Here is a 23,515-nt window from a genome sequence, read left to right as displayed (position 1 = left end):
ATTATTTCTTCAGTTACTGTTCCAGTTGTTTCATTAATTGCTAGCTATGGTATTTGGTAATACAGTGATACCTCAGCTCACGAACATAATTGGTTCCCAGAAAGTGTGTGTAAGGCAAAAAGTTCGTCTTCCGAACATTTATTTCCCATAAGAAACCATTAAAATGAGAATAATCCGTTCCCAGGTCCCCATAAAACATAATTTTCTACAAAATAAGCCTTAAAACTACACAAAAATATACCTTATTTTCTTTAATGTCTTCTTAGGCTTAACACTAGCCTGTGGTGGGGTCTTTTTCGGTCCCATAATAGCAAAAGTACACTCAATATGGTCCAAAATGTCTATCAAACACAAACCACGTCCGCACTCAACGAAAGGGAGGGGACGAACTGGGACGCCGTGAGCGTGCGGGCGCTGTTCGACTGCGTGGTTTGGTTCATCCGCCGAAAACTAGTTCGTCAGCAGAGACTATATGCTTGCGAATTTAATGTTCTTGAGGCGAAAAGTTCGTGAGCTTAAGCGTTCGTGAGCTGAGGTATCACTGTACTTTATTTGACAGTAGCACCATAAGTGTCATAAGACCATCATATCTATTCCATGACACTGTCATGAGCATTCATGAAGGCTTATGATAAATGTCATTTTGTGTCATCCGGCAAATTATCTCACTTTTGAATGGATGTAAAAGATCCGAGCTGGACATAAATTGAGTTAGTGATATACAGTGGGGCAAATAAGTATTTAGTCAACCACTAATTGTGCAAGTTCTTCCACTTGAAAATATTAGAGAGGCCTGTAATTGTCAACATGGGTAAACCTCAACCCTGAGAGACAGAATGTGGAAAAAAAACCCAGAAAATCACATTGTTTGATTTTTAAAGAATTTATTTGCAAATGATGCTGGAAAATAAGTATCTGGTCTATACCAAAAGTTAATCTCAATACTTTGTTATGTACCCTTTGTTGGCAATAACGGAGGCCAAACGTTTTCTGTAACTCTTCACAAGCTTTTCACACACTGTTGCTGGTATTTTGGCCCATTGCTCCATGCAGATCTCCACTAGAGCAGTGATGTTTTTGGGGCTGTCGTTGGGCAACACGGATTTTCAACTCCCTCCTCACCCCGTGGTGCATCAAAATGATAACAACAACGGGGAGCAAAAATCCCAGAACCACACGGGGGGACCAAGTGAATGACCTACAGAGAGCTGGGACCACAGTAACAAAGGCTACTATCAGTAACACAATGCGCCGCCAGGGACTCAAATCCTGCACTGCCAGAGGTGTCCCCCTGCTGGAGAAAGAACACGTCCAGGCCCGTTTGCGGTTCTCTAGAGCAGGGGTCCCCAACCTTTTTTGCACCACGGACCGGTGTGATTTGGGTCTTTTTTTCACGGACCGGTGTCCTGTCAAATTTTGCAACCTTATAAAATTTTGCTCCCAAAGCTTTTGTGGCGGTGAAAAAAGCCCTCTTTTATATTCAGTTGGACTCTCAATGTTATCCAATGGTGCTAAAAAACTATTTATATCATAAACATACATGTGCAACACGGAAATGGCGTAAATTAATGCTTAACGACACGGCGAAGTCGTTAAGTGAGAGGGCTACGTGCAGTTGTTGTTTGCGCCTAACATGGCAAACGTAAGTTAATATTCCTTTCTTTAAAGAAAGTTTGTAGTGTGTACTTTGGAATCGCTGCATTCGCGGTCCTTTTTAACGTTACGCGCATGCCAACTTTGTCAGAACACTGGCAATGTGCGGCAGAAAAATACACCAAATATAAAATATATAAAATAGCATTTGTTTTTAGCCCCGTCGTGTTAAGTGCAGGGAAAAAAAATACAACTCACCCGCTGAATCAGTTGGAGGCCTGAGTTTGTTTCGTTGAGACGAGATGGTCCCGAGATGGGAGAGTGAGAGAAGCTAGCATCACAAATACACGATGTTGGAAATTGTAGCACAGTTTTCAGCGCGCTCCTAGCGATGTCAGGATATTCCGAAATGACTTTAATCCAGAACTTCGGTAGAGTTGTTGTCTCAAATGTACGTTTAAGTCGCCGTGATTTGTGATCTCTACAAGGTGATATTCCTATTGCACAGACATGCTAATATCACTCGGTTTATTCACATACGGGTCACGAATTCACTCCTTCGCAGTTCGTGGGTCTTTAGTGATTGGGAAGTAGCATAAATTTTGTTTTCTTCGAGGTTGTAGGCACATCTTCTGGCTCGTCAGGTTCCCTTTTCCCTGTAAAAAGTCTGTCCAAAGACGTCTGTTATTCAGTCATTCTAGTCTGGGCCGGGGGCTAATTATTTCCGGGAAGAAATGTGATTGGCGACGACCTACGTGAATATCGAGCCCAAGCGCGCATAGATATACAAAAGAGATTTAGTGCTAACAGCCCAATCAATGCATTTCTATGACGACCTCCTATCCTGTAGTTGTATATCTAGAGTAGACAGGGATATTGGTGTGTTAAGCGGCACAGGCCAAAGTCAATTGGCCAGAATGCAGTCGTTAATAAATAATTTATTATTTCTGCGCAGCCCGGTACCTAATGCGCCACAGACCGGTACTGGTCCGCGGCCCGGTCATTGGGGACCCCTGCGCTAGAGAGCATTTGGATGATCCAGAAGAGGACTGGGAGAATGTGTTATGGTCAGATGAAACCAAAATAGAACTTTTTGGTAGAAACACAGGTTCTCTTGTTTGGAGGAAAAAGAATACTGAATTGCACCATACCCACTGTGAAGCATGGGGGGAAACATCATGCTTTGGGGCTTTTTTTCTGCAAAGGGACCAGGACGACTGATCTGTGTAAAGGAAATAATGAATGGTGCCATGTATCGAGAGATTTTGAGTGAAAATCTCCTTCCATCAGCAAGGGCATTGAAGATGAGACGTGGCTGGGTCTTGGTCTCACACAAAAATACACACAGTCCCAGGCTTCATCTGGGACCATGCGCTTTGGTCAGATGAGACCAAGATTGAGCTTTTTGGCAACAAACACTCTAAGTGGGTCTGGCGTGCCACGAAAGATGCGCATGCTGAAAAGCACCTCATACCCACTGTGAAGTATGGGGGTGGGTCAGTGATGCTGTGGGGCTGCTTCGCTTCCAAAGGCCCTGGGAAGCTTGTTAGGGTGCATGGCATCATGAATGCTTTGAGATACCAGGACATTTTAAATCAAAATCTGTTGCCTTATGCCCGAAAGCTGAAGATGGGTCGTCACTGGGTCTTTCAGCAAGACAATCACCCTAAACATATGGCCAAATCTACACAGAAATGGTTCACCAGACACAAAATCAAGCTCCTCCCATAGCCATCTCAGTCCCCAGACCTTGTTTTGTTGGCAAAAGGGGGTTGTAAAAAGTATTAACCCTAAGGGGTGCTAATAATTGTGACACACATTATCTGATGTCAAATAATTATTTCTTTATGTGGGATTTTTTCCCCCACTGAATAAATGCACTTGTATTGAAGGTTGGATTTTTCGCTTTTTTTCCATTAAGGTCCCATATTATTTGAATTAAAAAAAAATATTAGAAGCTCAAAAACACACTCTAAAAAAAAAAAACTATTTTTCAGGGGTGCCAATAATTATGGAGGGCACTGTAAATCTATAGCCTCCCCTGTTACCTCCGGTGTGCCTCAGGGCTCTGTCCTGGGGCCCCTACTCTTCATCATATACCTACTTCCCATTGGCAATATTTTTCGTAAATTCAACATCCACTTTCACTGCTATGCCAACGACACCCAACTCTACCTTACTTCTGAACCCTCCTCCTCTCTCCCGCCCTCATCTCTGACTGACTGTATCACTGAAATGAAAATCTGGTTTACCCACAATTTCCTAAAACTTAACAGGTATAAAACAGAAGTGCTCCTCGTTGGCTCTAAATTCACCTCCTAAAAAAACCCATAACATATCTCTTACCATTGACAACTCCACTGTTTCAACCTCCCTTCCCCGGCTTTGGAATTCACTCTCAACTGACCTCAGGAACACAGACTCCCAACCCCTTTTTCAAACAAAACTCAAAACTCACCTGTTTAGACTAGCCTATCCATAATAATCACTAAGTTCTGGTCTTTTTAACTGCCCTTATAGCTCTTTTAGTATTTTAAATTTCCTTATACGTTATATACTTTCATTTTCTCAATTTTAGTATGTTTAAATGTTTTAAATGATTGTATGGCAACCTGGAGTGCCAGAAAGGCGCCTTCAAATAAAATGTATTATTATTAATATGAGTGTCATGTCATTATTATAACCCTGTCTTATGGAAGTCTGATGATGCCGCCTTCGAATAAAGTGTTACCTATTAACCCAAATAAATCAACAAATAAACTGCATGCTTCAAAATGAAGGAAAAAAGTAGCGGCTTATACTGTACACTGTGGCCAAAAGTATTGGCAGCAGTGCAATTCTGTCAGATAATGTTCAATTTCTCCCAGAAAATGATTGCAACTACAAATGCTTTGGGAGTAATATCTTTATTTTTCTTGCAATGAAAAAAATATTAAATCTAGGGCTGTCAAACGATTAAAATTTTTAATCGAGTTGATTACAGCTTAAAAATTAATTAATCGTAATTAATCGCAATTCAAACCATCTATAAAACATGCCATATTTTTCTGTAAATTAAATATATATTCTGTAAAATAAATTGTTGGAATGGAAAGATAAGACAAGATGGATATATACATTCAACATACGGTACATAAGGACTGTAGTGGGCATTTCACTATACTGTCATTTAAATCTGTCTATGCGGTCCTCACTCCGAAGCGTCTACTTTTTCCAAAGCTAGACAGCTCGTGAACGACGCCTTAATAATCAGACTTCCTCCTTTTTCATCTGATTTATTAATAAAATAGCCTCAAACCATTGTCCTCTTTAGACCGTCGTAAAACTACCAAAAAAAAGTACACAAGCATTGCATTAGCAACAACGTTAGCTTAGCAAGGCAAGGCAAGGCAAATTTATTTATATAGCACAATTCAACACAAGGCAATTCAAAGTGCTTTACATCACATGAAGATCATAAAAATCACATTTAAATCAACACAAGGTAGAAACGAAGACAAAAGATCGCATTTAATCACAGAATAAAAATAAATAAATACAATAAAAATAAAACAAAAACTACTACAAATAATAATAATTGAAATCAGCAATGGAGATAAAAACTAGAGGAATAGAAAGCAGGTAGATTGAAATATATAGACAGTTATAGATATGAAGTGCTAAACAAAAGCGTTTTTAGCCCTGATTTAAAAGAGCTAACAGTTTGAGCATACTTCAGACGTTCGGGTAACTTGTTCCAGAGGTGAGGAGCATAATAACTAAATGCTGCCTCACCCTGCTTGGTTCTTGTTCTTGGAAAATGCAGAAGACCGGTTCCAGACGACCTTAGGGGTCTAGATGTCTCATAGGACTCTAACAAGTCAAGCATGTATTTTGGTCCAAGGCCATTAAGTGTTTTGTAGGCGAGCAGTAGTATTTTATAGTCTATCCTTTGACTTACTGGAAGCCAGTGTAGCGATTTCAAAACTGGTGTAATGTGGTCCAGCTTCCTTGTATTTGTGAGGACTCTGGCTGCAGCATTCTGTACCAGCTGCAACTTCCTGACTGATTTTTTATCAAGACCTGTAAATATACCGTTGCAATAGTCCAATCTGCTGAAAATGAATGCCTGCATAAGTTTTTCCATGTCTTGTTGAGTCAGAAGCCCCTTAATTCTGGTTATATTTTTTAGGTGGTAATAAGCGGATTTAGTGACGGACTTTAAATGGCTATCAAATTTTAGGTCTGAGTCAATAATTACGCCAAGGTTTCTGACTTGATTTGTAGCTGTAAGTGACATTGTGCTAAGTTGGCTGCTTATCTTTGACCTTTCCTTTTTTGGCCCAAAAATGATCACCTCTGTCTTCTGCACATTTAACTGGAGAAAATTCTGGCACATCCATTCATTGATTTGATGAATGCATTTGCTCAGGGTGACTAAGGGACTATAATCATGTGGGGACACAGAAATGTACAGTTGTGTGTCATCTGCATAGGCGTGATAGGAGATGTCATACTGTTCCATTATCTGAGCTAACGGAAGAATATAGATGTTAAATAAGAGTGGTCCAAGAATTGACCCTTGAGGAACTCCACACGTGAATTTGGTTCGTTCTGACTGATGGTTTCCGATTGACACAAAGAAATCCCTATCATGTAGATAGGATGTGAACCACTGAAGAATAGTGTCAGTAAGCCCTACCCACTGTTCCAATCTGCTGAGTAGTATGTTGTGATCAACTGTGTCAAATGCGGCGCTGAGATCCAATAGTAGCAGAACAGATGATTTGCCTGCATCGGTATTCCGACGAATATCATTTAGGACTTTGATAAGCACAGTCTCGGTGCTGTGTTGTGGTCGAAATCCAGACTGAAATGAGTTAAAAAGATTGTTTTGCATCATATAATTCTGGATCTGTTCGAACACAACCCTTTCGATAATTTTCCCCAGGAATGTCAGATTTGATATTGGCCTGTAATTACTAATGGTTGAGGCATCCAGATTAGGTTTTTTTAGGAGAGGTTTTATTACTGCAGTTTTTAAAGTCTGAGGAAACTCTCCTGTTTGGAGAGAAGTATTTATAATCTGAAGTATGTCTGGGGCTATGCAATGAAAAACAGTTTTGAAAAAGTTTGAAGGAAGGATGTCAAGGCAGCATGTTGTGGGCTTTAATTTCGACACAATTTCTGTTAAAGTGGCATAGTCCACTTAGCACGCTATACAGGTTCACTAAACATAAACAAAAAGCGTCTCATACAAAAAATATAACATTTCGCTTACTAACATAATATGTACATTCTTTACAACAACCATACTTACGGACAAATCTTGTCCAAGGATCATATAAGCACAACATTACAACGTAGGCGTCAGCCCGAGACGTCGTGCAGCCATATTGAACTGGCAAGAAAACAATAAACCATGTCGCAAAGCGACCACAAGAGTTCGCTGTTAGACAGCACAAAAAGCCTTGCTGTAAAACTTACCAAAAGGCAGAATACTGTGTGAGCGGGACATGTGCGTTAATTGCGTCAAATATTTTAACGTGATTAATTTAAAAAAATTAGTTAACGCGATAATTTTTACAGCCCTAATTAAATCATTATCATTTTACACACAACTCTAAAAATGGGCGCGACAAAATTATTGGCACCCTTTGAAAAATCATGTGATGCTTCTCTAATTTGTGTAATTAACAGCACCTGTTACTTACCTCTGGCACATAACAGGTGGTGGGAATAATTAAATGACAATTGCAGCCAGTTAAAATGGACTAAAGTTGATTCAACCTCTGTCCTGTATCCTTGTGTGTACCACATTGAGCATGGAGAAAAGAAAGAAGACCAAAAAACTGTCTGAGGACTTGAGGAGCAAAATGATGAGGAAGCAGGGCCATCTCAAGGCTACAAGTCAATCTCCAAAGACCTGAATGTTATTCTGTCTACTGTGCACAGTGTCATCAATAAGTGTAAAGCCCATGGCACTGTGGCTAACCTCCCTAGATATGGGCGGAAAAGAAAAATTGACGAGAGATTTCAACAAAACATTGTGCTGATGGTGGATAAAGAACCTCGACTAACATCCCAACAAGTTCAACCTGTCCTGCAGTTCGAGGGTACAACAGTTTCAACCCGTACTATCCGTCGGCATCTGAATGAAAAGGGACTCTATGGTAGGATACCCAGGAATACCCCACTTCTGACCCAGAGACATAAAAAAGCCAGGATGGAGTTTGCCAAAACTTACCTGAGAAAGCCAAAAACGTATTAGAAGAATGTTCTCTGGTCAGATGAGACAAAACTAGAGCTTTTTGGGAAAAGGCACTAACATTGAGTTTACAGGGGGGAAAAAACCCGAGGCCTTCAAAGAAAAGAACAAGGTCCCCACGGTCAAACATGGCGGAGGTTCCCTGATGTTTTGGGGTTGATTTGCTGCCTCTGGCAAAGGACTGCTTAACCGTGTGCATGTCATAATGAAGTCTGAAGACTACCAACAAATTTTGCAGCATAATGTAGGGCCCAGTGTGAGAAAGCTGGGTCTCCGTCAGAGGTCATGGGTTTTCCAGTAGGACAATGACTCATAACACACTTCAAAAAGCACTAGAAAATGGTTTGAGAGAAAGCACCGGAGACTTCTAAAGTGGTCAGCATTGAGTCCAGACCTGAATCCCGTAGAAACCCTGTAAAATCTCAGAGACCTGGAGCAGTTGGCCAAAGAAGAATGGTTTAAAGTTCCAACAGAGCATTGTAAGAAACTCATTGATAGATACCGGAAGCGGTTGTTCACAGTTATTTCGTCTAAAGGTTGTGCTACCAAGTACTAGGCTGAGGGTGCCAATACTTTTTTCCGGCCCATTTTTGGAGTTTTGTGTAAAATGATAATGATTTAAATTTTTTTTCATTCTCTTTTTTTGTTATTTTCATTGCATGCAAAATAAATGAAGATATTACCATTTAAGGGAATAGGTACCGTTCTCGCACAAACCATATAATTGTTTGCATTAGTCTAACACATTCATCTAACTACAGTTCAGACAGACTTCACTCCATGCCCTTGAACACAGTAAAGTGAATCACCTTATCAGGGCTCATGAGGCGGAAGTGAAAAAATGGTACCGTTTCTCGTAGGCACCAGCTAACTTTTTGCATTACTCAAACACACGTAATATAATTAATCAGGGAATAGTATCATTTCTCATATCTACCGTAGGACTGAACAACTCTAAACACACCCAATATAAAATAAATAGCACACCATAGTTTAATGAAAAGAAGCAGAATAGATACACAGCGCCATCTTATCACAGAAGCCCAACGTGTGCGTCACGAGCAAGATTGACGCACCAACTATCGCAATCAGTTCTCCTGGCCACAAGAAGGACAAAGAGCAGTGCGTTTTGTCCTAAAACAAGTAGAGCCAGCCCGGATAACAAAGTTCATAGCAGGCGCTTGGGACGTCAAGACCAGCGTCGGTCGCTGTGGTAACCACGTCCCATCCACGGACAAACCCAACCGCCCAAAACCGGCCACAGAGGGATGGTGCTGAAACAACACTCAGCCACACCTTCGGCCCGGCCTACTCTACCACGGACTTAAAAAACACTGGACACTGATATAACACAGATTCGCTGCTCGGAAACTTTTCAATGTAGCCTTGTTTTGGATTTAGCATTGTTCCTCCGTCGTCTGTTTTTGCCTTGTTTTTTGACCATTGTCGACGAATAAATTGTCAACCTGCTTTCGGTGAGTCTTCTTCAAACTTTTGGACATGATGTCAGTACAAAGCGTTAACACAGGGCGTGAACGCGCGGAATGTCCGCCCTCCCGGTTGGCGCACGGAAGCGTTAAGCAGCGGAGCACCACTTCGTTCGGCTGTTGCCGTTTTCCGTGCGGCTTGGCCGAGGGGGCGAATTCCAACACCACCAAAGCATTTGTAATTGCAATCATTTTCTGACAGAATTGCTGGTGTGCCAATATATTTGGCCGACACTGTATGTGCTATTACTGCTCAACAATAAAGTCCACCCCTTGTGATAAATCCAACTTTAAAAAAAATGCCACTTTCTGTTTTTGCAACTTTGAAACCACCACCGCTTTGCTCCTACTGTCAGTTGATGAAAGTTTTACATTGCCTGAAGTATTCCTAAAAAAAGGAGTGCTGTCTCAAGGTAATCTGAAACAGATGACAGGGATAAAATATCTCTCCAATATAGCCTCAAAAGGGAGACTAGAAAGACATTTCAGGACAGAAAATGAGTCATGCCACATAGAAATACAGTACAACCACATCTTTGTATCACCATTAAACAGTGATGGATGAAGTTCTCACTTTTATTTTATTTTATTATTTTTTTTTTTTATAAAAGTAAAGATACAGGTGCAAAAAATGACTTAAGTATAAGTAACTGAAAAAAAAATTGACTCAAGTACGAAAGTAATAGCTTTAAAATCTACTTTACAAGTAAAAAGAATGGATTTTCTCCCGATGCAAAAATGTAATATACGTGTGTATATATTGGTCAATATCTTCTTAACCTGCTTTATGTTGCTTGTACACGTGTTGCTTCTTCTATTGCTCAATTGCGGTATAGTTGCACGGGGCTTAGTGATTATGCCTGAGGCATGAAAATTAAACTGTCAATCATCAATGAGAAAAAAAAAAACGAAAACAAACAAAAGTAACTTGTAACATAGGCGACAATTTGAAAAGTAGTGGGGTAAAAAGTGCTGTAAAATGTAGTGAAGTAAAACGTACCATTTCATATTTGTACTCAAGTAAAGTACAGATACACAAAAATGGAGAGACGGCGAGAATCAAAAGTGGTATTTGCCATGTGGCATTTTTTTTGCCATGTGGTATTTTTTTGCCATGTGGCAAAATGGATTTTACCACATACCAAAAAAAAATGCCACATGGCAGATTCCATTTTGCCACATGGCAAAAAAAAGCCACATGGAAAAAAAATCCAATGGCAAAATCCATTTTGCCGCATGGCAAAAAAATAAATGCGACATGGCAAAATCCGTTTTACCACATACCCAAAAAATGCCAGATGGCAAAATACATTTTGCCACGTTTGCCACGTGGCAAAATGTATTTTGCCACATGGAAAAAAATGCCACATGGCAAAATTCATTTTGCCACATGGAAAAAAATGCCACATGGCAAAATACATTTTGCCACATGGCAAAAAAAAAGCCACATGGCCAAATTCATTTTGGCACATGGAAAAAAATGTCACATGGCAAAACACATTTTGCCACATGGCAAAAAAATGCCACATGGCAAAATACATTTTGCCACATGGAAAAAAAATGCCACATGGCAAAATACATTTTGCCACATGGCAAAAAAAAAAAGCCACATGGCCAAATTCATTTTGGCACATGGAAAAAAATGTCACATGGCAAAACACATTTTGCCACATGGCAAAAAAATGCCACATGGCAAAATACATTTTGCCACATGGAAAAAAAATGCCACATGGCAAAATTCATTTTGCCACATGGCAAAAAAATGCAACATGGCAAAATTCATTTTGCCACATTGGAAAAAAAATCCACATGACAAATAAATGCCACATGGCAAAATCCATTTTACCACATACCCAAAAAATGCCAGATGGCGAAATTCATTTTGCCACATGGAAAAAAATGCCACATGGCAAAATACATTTTGCCACATGGCAAAAAAAAAGCCACATGGCCAAATTCATTTTGGCACATGGAAAAAAATGTCACATGGCAAAACACATTTTGCCACATGGCAAAAAAATGCCACATGGCAAAATACATTTTGCCACATGGAAAAAAAATGCCACATGGCAAAATACATTTTGCCACATGGCAAAAAAAAAAAGCCACATGGCCAAATTCATTTTGGCACATGGAAAAAAATGTCACATGGCAAAACACATTTTGCCACATGGCAAAAAAATGCCACATGGCAAAATACATTTTGCCACATGGAAAAAAAATGCCACATGGCAAAATTCATTTTGCCACATGGCAAAAAAATGCAACATGGCAAAATTCATTTTGCCACATTGGAAAAAAAATCCACATGACAAATAAATGCCACATGGCAAAATCCATTTTACCACATACCCAAAAAATGCCAGATGGCGAAATACATTTTGCCACATGGAAAAAAATGCCACATGGCAAAATACTTTTTGCCACATGGAAAAAAAATGCCACATGGAAAAATTCATTTAGCCACATGGCAAAAAAAAAAAAAAAAGCCACATGGCCAAATTCATTTTGCCACATGGAAAAAAATACCACATGGCAAAATAAATTTTGCCACATGGCAAAAAAATGCCACATGGCAAAATTCATTTTGCCACATGGAAAAAAAAATGCTACATGGCAAAATGTATTTTGCCACATACCAAAAAAAATGCCATGTGGCAAAATCCACCACATGGCAAATATCACTTTTCCTTCTCAGCCCTGCTGCAAAAATGTACTTAAGGACGGTAACGAAGTAAAACAACTTTGTTACCGTCCTTAAGTATATTCCACCACTGCCACTGAAACTGTATTTTTTTCTCGACACATAATCACAAGTTCACAAAATGTGAACTGGAGCAAAAATATAGACGAAAGACAAAGCCAACACTTGGCAAGTTTGTCACGATTTAAATTAATCACATGTATTTTCAACCGCGTGATCTAATTATCCTGCGTGAGAAGACGGCGCTCGGCGACCGAAATGAGGTAATAAATGAAAAAGCAACTCATTTCCTTGTGGATGTTTGGAGGTTTGTCTGCATCTCCGATGTACAATGCCCGTCTGATGGAATGATACTGTGAGTCTGGGCGGTCATAAAGATGACAGCGCTCATCCGTCATTATTTAGTTAACCCCTCTGATTAGGTCAAGTGTACAAAGCGGTGGAGTTTTCTCTTTGTGTTAAACTTCCTGTCTTCATTTTAAAGTCGTTGGCTGCCATTGACGGTCAGAGAAGAACCAGACTTGCATTTAAAATGAACCGTTTTTACATTGACCACAAGGTGACTTTGCCGTATAAACACAGGGTTCTTGCACCCTTTTAAAAGTCAAGTTGAATGCTTTTAACACCCAGTGGACTCTGGGTGAGAAAATTGTTGTTTTCAGCCAAGCTGGGTCAAAAATAAAAATAATTAGGCCAGCAGTTTGGGCTGCGCTGCACGCCAAAAAAACGAGGAGGATAAGATGAATAAAGAAAGAATAAGTACGATAAAGTTGCAGAACAACACTACTAACAACACTACTAAGTAATTTCTCCAGAAATTGCAGTTTCTAGTACAGAACATGTAGCTTACTCACTTCCTAGTTGTCGCACACTTGTTTTGGCTGATCTCTGAGTGAAAAACAACTTTTTGTAAGGCAAGGCAAGGCAAATTTATTTATATAGCACAATTCAACACAAGGCAATTCAAAGTGCTTTACATCACATGAAAACCATAAAAATCACATTTAAATCAACACAACGTAAAAACCAAGACAAAAGATCGCATTTAATCACAGAATAAAAATAAATAAATAAAAATAAAACAAAAATAGAAATAAAGCAAAAACTACTACTAATAATAATCATTGAAATCAGCAATGGAGATAAGCACAAGAGGAATAGAAGGCAGGTAGATTGAAATATATAGACAGTTATGGATATGCAGTGCTAAACAAAAGCGTTTTTAGCCCTGATTTAAAGGAGCTAACGGTTTGAGCATACTTCAGACGTTCGGGTAACTTGTTCCAGAGGTGAGGAGCATAATAACTAAATGCTGCCTCACCCTGCTTGGTTCTTGTTCTTGGAACATGCAGAAGACCCGTTCCAGACGACCTTAGGGGTCTAGATGTCTCATAGGAATCTAACAAGTCAAGCATGTATTTTGGTCCAAGGCCATTAAGTGTTTTGTAGACGAGCAGTAGTATTTTATAGTCTATCCTTTGACTCACTGGAAGCCAGTGTAGCGATTTCAAAACCGGTGTAATGTGGTCCAGCTTCCTTGTATTTGTGAGGACTCTGGCTGCAGCATTCTGTACTAGCTGCAGCTTCCTGACTGATTTTTTATCAAGACCTGTAAATATACCGTTGCAGTAGTCCAATCTGCTGAAAACGAATGCATGCATAAGTTTTTCCATGTCTTGTTGAGTCAGAAGCCCCTTAATTCTGGTTATATTTTTTAGGTGGTAATAAGCGGATTTAGTGACGGACTTTAGATGGCTATCAAATTTTAGGTCTGAGTCAATAATTACGCCAAGGTTTCTGACTTGATTTGTAGCTGTAAGTGACATTGTGCTAAGTTGGCTGCTTATCTTTGACCTTTCCTTTTTTGGCCCAAAAATGATCACCTCTGTTTTCTCCACATTTAACTGGAGAAAATTCTGGCACATCCATTCATTGATTTGATGAATGCATTTACTCAGGGAGACTAAGGGACTATAATCATGTGGGGACACAGAAATGTACAGTTGTGTGTCATCTGCATAGGCGTGATAGGAGATGTCATACTGTTCCATTATCTGAGCTAACGGAAGCATATAGATGTTAAATAAGAGTGGTCCAAGAATTGACCCTTGAGGGACTCCACACGTGAATTTGGTTCGTTCTGACTGATAATTTCCGATTGACACAAAGAAATCCCTATCATGTAAATAGGATGTGAACCACTGAAGAATAGTGTCAGTAAGCCCTACCCACTGTTCCAATCTGCTGAGTAGTATGTTGTGATCAACCGTGTCAAATGCGGCGCTGAGATCCAATAGTAGCAGAACAGATGATTTGCCTGCATCGGTATTCCGACGAATATCATTTAGGACTTTGATAAGCACGGTCTCGGTGCTGTGTTGTGGCCGAAATCCAGACTGAAATGAGTCAAAAAGATTGTTTTGGATCATAAAAGTCTGGATCTGTTCAAACACAACCCTTTCGATAATTTTCCCCAGGAATGTCAGATTTGATATTGGCCTGTAATTACTAATGGTTGAGGCATCCAGATTAGGTTTTTTTAGGAGAGGTTTTATTACTGCAGTTTTTAAAGTCTGAGGAAACTCTCCTGTTTGGAGGGAAGTATTTATAATCTGAAGTATGTCTGGGGCTATGCAATGAAAAACAGTTTTGAAAAAGTTTGAAGGAAGGATGTCAAGGCAGCATGTTGTGGGCTTTAGTTTCGACACAATTTCTGTTAAAGTGGCATAGTCCAAGAGGCTAAACTGTCTAAGATTGACGTGGGGGACATGTTAGGAGGCATTTAGTGTAACATTTGTTAATCCGGAGTTGCACACAGTCTGTCTAATCATTAGTACTTTGTGTGTAAAAAATGCTGCGAAATTATTACAGGACACCTCAGATGCCAATTCCTGAGGTATTGATGCTTGTGGGTTTGTCAGTTTGTCAACAACAGAAAATAGTGTGCGAGTATTGTTGGTGTTTCTACTAATGATCTCTGAAAAATATGATTGTCTAGCATTTTTCAGTTCCTGGTTGTATTTGCGAAGACTCTCTTTGTAGATATCATAAAAAACTAGGAGTTTGTTTTTTCGCCATCTGCGTTCTGCTCGTCTACAAACTTGCTTTTGTTTTATAGCTAGTATGGCATTTCTCCAGGGTGACCTCTTCTTTCTTGACAAAGTTTTTGTCTTAATCGGGGCAATAGTGTCCATTACAGTCATCACACCGGAACTGAAACTATTTACAAGTTCTTCCACTGGAGCTATTGTAGGGGTTAATAATGAGGCATAGGCCTGTGTGAATAACGCACATGTGTTATCACTTATGTAACGCTTCCTAATAAACTCTGTTTCCCTTTTCAGAGGATGGACAGGGGTGGTCATTTTAAACATAATGCAGTAGTGATCAGACAGAGCAACATCATTCACTGTGACCTCAGAGATGTTAAGACCTTTGTAACCCAAAAAGGCTCCCACCCCTCTCCCGGGTGCAGCAACGAAAGCCTGCAGCACATTGGGTTGGCATGATGCGAAAAATAAACGAAATAATCCGCAAAATCAGCTGAATCCGCAGTCGTTCTGCATACTGTAGTACTGGCTGTGTACTGAGGATGATTAGCCCGCAGACATCACATTCGCATTCTTCGTCAATCCAGGAAGTTACTTTTTCATGGCGCGGGATTCAAAAATTCAAAAATTTATTGATAATTTATTTATTTTAACAATATATTCATGTTCCAATTTGCAACTATGTTCTGGAAAAAAAAATCCTGTTCAATGGAAAAAAGTTTTTTTTTTGTAACCCATACATCTCAAAATAACACATTTTGTAGCTATAATTGCAATACCGTGATACGGCGGTATTTTTGCTCACGGTTATCGTACCGTCAAAATCTCATACCGGCACATGCCTAGTTGTCGCACACTTGTTTTGGCTGATCTCGGGATGAAAAAGAACTTTTTGTAACCCAAAAAGGCTCACACGCCTCTCCCTGGTGCAGCAACAAAAGCCTGCAGCACATTGGTATGGGGGGATGCGAAAAATAAACGAAATAATCCACAAAATCAGCTGAATCCACAGTCGTTCTGCATACTGTAGTACTGCTGTATGCTGAAGATGATTAGCCCGCAAACATCACATTCGCATCCTTCGTCAATCCAGGAAGTTACTTTTTCATGGCGCGGGATTCAAAAATTCAAAAATTTATTGATAATTTATTTATTTTAACAATATATTCATGTTCCAATTTGCAACTATGTTCTGGAAAAAAAAATCCTGTTCAATGGAAAAAAGTTTTTTTTTTAACCCATACATCTCAAAATAACACATTTTGTAGCTATGACTGCAATACTGTGATACCGCGGTATTTTTGGTCACGGTTATCGTACCGTCAAAATCTCATACCGGCACATGCCGAGTTGTCGCACACTTGTTTTGGCTGATCTCGGAACTTTTTGTAACCCAAAAAGGCTCACAGGCCTCTCCCTGGTGCAGCAACAAAAGCCTGCAGCACATTGGGCTGGGGTGATGCGAAAAATAAACGAAATAATCCACAATATTAGCTGAATCCGCAGTCGCTCTGCATACTGTAGTACTGGCTGTATGCTGAAGATGATTAGCCCGCAAACATCACATTCGCATTCTTCGTCAATCCAGAAAGTCACTCATTTTCATGGTGCGGGATTAAAAAAAATCGAATAAATATATCGATCCCAAGCGGTCCACTTCATTTAAGAGCATAAAATACCTCATAAAATATGAAATAAACATGCTTTTTTGCTGTCATAGGCACTTTAAACCTGATGTCAAAACTTCTCAATTTCCCCTTTAAATAATCCGGGATGACCAATATTTACAGAGTTAATCCCTCATCCTGGTTTTGTGCAATACCCCCAGGTCTAATTTGGCTAACCTTGCAGTCAAAGATAGGCTTTCATTAACCGTGTGGTGCTCTGGGCCCGATCCCCCTCATTCATAATGCCCGGCATATCAACCATTAAAAGCACCATTAAAAATGAATTAGGCACCGGCCCACGTGAAGCCAGTCGTGGGTGTAATTAGTCGCAACTATTGGAGTGACAACATGACGACAGCCGCCCCCAAACAACAAGCCAATGATCACTCAGAGCATGCGAAGTGAAAAGAACTGAATAATTCAACTTTCCTTTTAATCTTTAATATTGGCGATTAATATCCTTTTTTCTGCTCGAGCCCGAAGCAGTGACGCCAGCTTGTTAGATCACATTCAGGGCGCACGAATGCATCGCCGCCGCCGGGTACTCGGAGTATAATTGAATGACACCGGGTCAGCGCGCTCGACGCCTTCTCTCGTGCCCTTTTTGTACCTGCGGTGGTGGCCAATACATCGGTAGTGTTTCGGAGTCCCATGAAGTCAAACTGGTAGAGTCTCCAGTATTTCTGGTCTGACGTTTCCACGGAGTTTCGCTTCCACTTGTAAACAATTTCATCTCGTGGGTAGCCATCTAGAAAGGACACATAAGTTGATTGTTAAAATAAAGGGAACAAAACAGTATAAACTGACAAGGCTGAAAAAGGAGTTTCTGCTCTTGCAGCCCTCTTTAACCCTTTAACACCTAAGCCTGTTTTGGCCGAATTTGCATGCCTTTGATGTTGCCTTTATATTTCAAAGAAAAAAAAACTGTTCACAATGGCCAAGTTGGGTCCCTTGAACTTCATGTCCAAACTGTTGTTTTCTTCACTGATCAATTTTAATCCACATTTTGGACCCCAAAAGAAAAAAATCTCAAAATCTTTTTTCAAAATTTGTAATGTTGATGTCCCACTGACAACCAAACATGCTCGACTGTTAATGATCGAGGGTTGATTGAATATTTGCTTGATTGATTGAATATTTGCTTGTGCTCATATATTCCTAATACATACAGTGCCTTGCAAAAGTATTCGGCCCCCTTGAGTCTTGCAACCTTTTGCCACATTTCAGGCTTCAAACATAAAGATATGAAATTTAATTTTTTTGTCAAGAATCAACAACAAGTGGGACACAATCGTGAAGTGGAACAACATTTATTGGTTAATTTAAACTTTTTTAACAAATAAAAAACTGAAAAGTGGGGCGTGCAATATTATTCGGCCCCTTTACTTTCAGTGCAGCAAACTCACTCCAGAAGTTCAGTGAGGATCTCTGAATGATCCAATGTTGTCCTAAATGACCGATGATGATAAATAGAATCCACCTGTGTGTAATCAAGTCTCCGTATAAATGCACCTGCTCTGTGATAGTCTCAGGGTTCTGTTTAAAGTGCAGAAAGCATTATGAAAACCAAGGAACACACCAGGCAGGTCCGAGATACTGTTGTGGAGAAGTTTAAAGCCGGATTTGGATACAAAAAGATTTCCCAAGCTTTAAACATCTCAAGGAGCACTGTGCAAGCCATCATATTAAATGGAAGGAGCATCAGACCACTGCAAATCTACCAAGACCCGGCCGTCCTTCCAAACTTTCTTCTCAAACAAGGAGAAAACTGATCAGAGATGCAGCCAAGAGGCCCATGATCACTCTGGATGAACTGCAGAGATCTACAGCTGAGGTGGGAGAGTCTGTCCATAGGACAACAATCAGTCGTACACTGCACAAATCTGGCCTTTATGGAAGAAAGCCATTTCTCAAAGATATCCATAAAAAGTCTGGTTTAAAGTTTGCCACAAGCCACCTGGGAGACACACCAAACATGTGGAAGAAGGTGCTCTGGTCAGATGAAACCAAAATTGAACTTTTTGGCCACAATGCAAAACGATATGTTTGGCGTAAAAGCAACACAGCTCATCACCCTGAACACACCATCCCCACTGTCAAACATTGGTTTGGGCCTGCTTTTCTTCAGCAGGGACAGGGAAGATGGTTAAAATTGATGGGAAGATGGATGCAGCCAAATACAGGAACATTCTGGAAGAAAACCTGTTGGAATCTGCACAAGACCTGAGACTGGGACGGAGATTTATCTTCCAACAGGACAATGATCCAAAACATAAAGCCAAATCTACAATGGAATGGTTCAAAAATAAACGTATCCAGGTGTTAGAATGGCCAAGTCAAAGTCCAGACCTGAATCCAATCGAGAATCTGTGGAAAGAGCTGAAGACTGCTGTTCACAAACACTCTCCATCCAACCTCACTGAGCTCAAGCTGTTTTGCAAGGAAGAATGGGCAAGAATGTCAGTCTCTCGATGTGCAAAACTGATAGAAACATACCCCAAGCGACTTGCAGCTGTAATTGGAGCAAAAAGTGGCGCTACAAATATTAATGCAAGGGGGCCGAATAATATTGCACGCACCACTTTTCAGTTTTTTATTTGTTAAAAAAGTTGAAATTATCCAATAAATGTTGTTCCACTTCACGATTGTGTCCCACTTGTTGTTGATTCTTGACAAAAAAATTAAATTTCATATCTTTATGTTTGAAGCCTGAAATGTGGTGAAAGGTTGCAAGATTCAAGGGGGCCGAATACTTTTGCAAGGCACTGTACATAAAAAAAATATGGCAATATGTATTAAGTGTTACAAAGTGTTAAAAAGGGTTGGGGTGACAACTGCCTTGCTTCATGGCCGCAACATTGCGTAACTAGACCTTCTAGGACATTTTCAGCATCTTACGTCTGGACTTTCGTCTAGACTTTCGAGGACAATCTTCCATTCGAGGATGTCTTCCATGGCCGCAGCGTTGCATAACTGAAGTGTCTGGGTCATTCTGACCACTTTACCTAAGTGCCCTTGCTTACACACGTGTATTTAGTTAGTTCCACCTACATGCTCACACATAGCCAACCAAAATCACATGGGTGTCTCCAGCTTGCTTTCCCCCTCCCTTTAGGGCGGCACCCTTCTGTGTTAGGACAAACCCCTAATAAAAGAAAGAGCAAGGAGGTTTTATTTTTAGATCAATTTTGGTGACTATACAGCGTAATCCAGCATTTCACTGTCTAGTCCCTCCTTGCTCTCCTTGGCCAAGAAAACTGAGTTTTGAGAAAACCGTTTTGAAGCTTGATGACATTTATTTAACTTGTTAGGATAATTATTCAATAGAAAAAATAAGATTGAATAGTCTTATGTTGATGACAATTCAACACAAACAGCAGGTATGGTCATAGGCGTTTTTGGCCTTTACACATACTATGGTCAAAACAGGTTATATACAGTGCAAAATAGTGAGAAAAAATATATAAATCATCCAACACAAAAAGGGTTTGGAGGATATCTCTTTGTGAAGTTAGGTATTGTACCCATAACCTTATCAAAGGTATATATGTACATGCAATTAAGCTTCTCAAACACACAGCTATATAAAAATGGGAAAGATTCATAGTGAAGAAAAAAATAAATATAACATTGAAAAAAGGTATTTTCAAAAATATTGACAAGTAGTTCAGTTCAATTCAATTTTTTCAGGCATGCGACCCAATAAAGTTTTTTATTTTTTTGCGCACTCAATAAAGTTTGTTTTTGAATGGGTCACTGAGGTGCATCACATACAACGTCACACAGCCTACTCTTCTGCTGTTTGCGCGCTGCTGTCACTTCTACTCGTCGAGACACTGACTAATCCGAGGAAAACAATGACAAATACGCGCATCCTATTCCTTGAGTTAATGAAATAATGCATTAGCTTGCGCTAAATTTAGTTTTCGATTCATTCTGCATGTTTCAAACTTGCTCGCTCAATCCAACCGGCCTTTGCTTGCTTCGCGTGTCTCCTTTTACTTAGTTGGCGCCTTGCTTGTCAATTTATTAAAAATGTTCACATTAGGTTCGTCATTCTTGACATCACAACGGCTCTTGGGATATGTAGTCTTTTGTGCTGCTTTCGGTTTTGAAAAAAGGACAAGAAATGATGGAAATAAGGAGATAGACACATGGTCCATGCAGCGTTTTAATGCATATTTATGAGTTCAATAAAACTATAAAACTCAAATGACATTATCTCCCGTTTTACTTGGTCGACTGACTTCAAATAAAAACTGGTGTGGACATCAACTTCCGTACTTTCAAATGAGAGTAACCAGGGGCACGTGGGTGACGTAATTACAGTGTTACGAGGCTTCAAAGATGATATGCCTAAATGTGTTGCATCCAAAACGTTCGGTGTTAAAGGGTTAACTCATTCACTCCCCGCCATTTTCACAGGTGCAACCCCCTTCGCTCCCGGCCGTTTTACTGGATTTTGACTGATTTTGCAAGGCCCACAGAAAATTCTGTTCTATTGCTATATAAACATGGAACCCACCAAAAGAAAGATTAGACTCTTCTTTCAGCAGGGAAAAATGTTAGTTCATATCTTTTTCCATTCTTTAGAAATCAGCATTAGAAAGTAGCTTAGTTTGAGCAATTTTCCAATTTCTGATATAAAAAAAAAAAAAAAACTGAGAAATTTAGCTTTTTGTAAAAGCAAACATTTCAAACATAACTTTAAACCAGCTATTTTTTGCTTTTGTGACATCCCAAACATCTGAATAATGTTTTCCTTCTACAAAATAACATAAACAACAAATCAAATAGAGCTTTTGATAGCAAAGTAACAATTTATTTACACATAACTAAACTATTGAAATGAGAGATGACGCTGTTGTGGCCGTGGCAGCCAAGGTAAACTTTTCCCTCATCGCTGCCTGTCTCATCAAGGTGGATTTTTTTTGGTCTTTCTTTTGTGGTGACCATTGCCTCGTGGCAGAATTCGCCTGGGGAAGTTGTGTTCTTGGGGGGAACTGGTTTGGCCGTGCGCGATTCCGGCTGAGTCGCAGGACACTGGAGGGTCACGGGGGACACGAGCGGCCGAGAACGGCGGCGCGGACTCTGCTCAGCGAGCAGCATGGATTGAACGACATCGTCCACTACACTGGTGGTTCCGGTCGTTCTGCTCGGTTGTCCAGCGCCTGGCATCCCGGGCATCCTCCCGGTTGTTCTGCACTTGGTCGTTCGTCGCCGGCGCCCCGGCCGTTCATTCCGTTGAATTGGGTTGCGGGTCTTACCAAATGCGCTACTGCCCTCCAGTGGCCAGTTTTATTGCTTTAAAATGCATTTTCAGCATTGTGCTTTGGAGCGAAGTCGCATCAGAACCTAGAGATGTCTCTTGTGAAAAAAAGACGTATAAGTACGTTTTTGGGACACTGAAACAATTAAAAATAGAACATATTTATACGTTTTTTGGAGCAAATGAGTTAGAATAAATTGCTGTATTTTAAGCCAAAATAATACATAAAACAATGTCTACAGTGTATCACAAAAGTGAGTACACCCTCGCATTTCTGCAGATATTTAAGTATATCTTTTCATGGGACAACACTGACAAAATTACACTTTGACACAATGAAAAGTAGTCTGTGTGCAGCTTAGACAGTGGGGCAAATAAGTATTTAGTCAACCACTGATTGTGCAAGTTCTCCCACTTGAAAATATTAAAGAGGCCTGTAATTGTCAACATGATTAAACTTCAACTATGAGTGACACAATGTGAATAAAAAACCCAGAAAATCACATTGTTTGATTTTTAAAGAATTTATTTGCAAATCATGGCGGAAAATAATTATTTGGGCAATACCAAAAGTTCATCTCAATACTTTCTTATGTATCCTTTGTTGGCAATAACGGAGGCCCAACGTTTTCTGTAGCTCGTCACACACTGTTGCTGGCATTTTGGCCTATTCCTCCATGCAGATCTCCTCTAGAGCAGTGATATTTTGGGGCTGTCGTTGGGCAACACGGACTTTCAACTCCCTCCGCAGATTTTCTATGGGGTTGAGACCTGGAGACTGGCTAGGCCACTCCAGGACCTTGAAATGCTTCTTACGAAGCCACTCCTTTGTTGCCCTGGCTGTGTGTTTGGGATCATTGTTATGCTGAAAGACCCAGCCACGTCTCATCTTCAATGCCCTTGCTGATGGAAGGAGATTTTCACTCAAAATCTCTCGATACATGGCCCCATTTATTCTTTCCTTTACACAGATCAGTCGTCAAGGTCCTTTGCAGAAAAACAGCCCCAAAGCATGATGTTTCCACCCCCATGCTTCACAGTGGGTATGGTACAATTCAGTATTCTTTCTCCTCCAAACAAGAGAACCTGTGTTTCTACCAAAAAGTTCTATTTTGGTTTCATCTGACCATAACACATTCTCCCAGTCCTCTTCTGGATCATCCAAATGCTCTCTAGCGAACCGCAGATGGGCCTGGACATGTACTTTCTTCAGCAGGGGGACACGTCTGGCAGTGCAGGGTTTGAGTCCCTGGTGGCGCATTGTGTTACTGAGAGTAGCCTTTGTTACTGTGGTCCCAGCTCTCTGTAGGTCATTCACTAGGTCCCCCCGTGTGCTTCTGGTATTTTTGCTCCCCGTTCTTGTTATCATTTTGACGCCACGGCGTGAGGAGGGAGTTGAAAGTCCGTGTTACCCAACGAAAGCCCCATAACATCACTGCTCTAGAGGAGATCTGCATGGAGGAATGGGCCAAAATACCAGCAACAGTGTGTGAGAAGC

General features: G+C 40.3%; 1 protein-coding gene across 3 annotated transcripts in view; it reads right to left on the bottom strand.

The window, feature by feature from the left end:
* LOC130930338 (gamma-aminobutyric acid receptor subunit gamma-3-like) overlaps nt 1–23,515 on the bottom strand; it is a 271,640-nt gene that overhangs the window by 44,512 nt on the left and 203,613 nt on the right. For all 3 annotated transcript variants that reach the window (XM_057858229.1, XM_057858243.1, XM_057858234.1), the window contains one exon: nt 17,359–17,496. In XM_057858229.1, the coding sequence (XP_057714212.1) occupies nt 17,359–17,496 (138 nt within the window). The remainder of the gene's footprint in view (nt 1–17,358; nt 17,497–23,515) is intronic.

The sequence above is a fragment of the Corythoichthys intestinalis genome, chromosome 2 (genome assembly GCF_030265065.1).
Source record: "Corythoichthys intestinalis isolate RoL2023-P3 chromosome 2, ASM3026506v1, whole genome shotgun sequence".
In the NCBI taxonomy this organism is placed as follows: Eukaryota; Metazoa; Chordata; class Actinopteri; order Syngnathiformes; family Syngnathidae; genus Corythoichthys; species Corythoichthys intestinalis.
The sequence above is the reverse complement of the archived record's forward strand: the minus strand, read 5'-3'. Positions and strand labels throughout refer to the sequence as shown.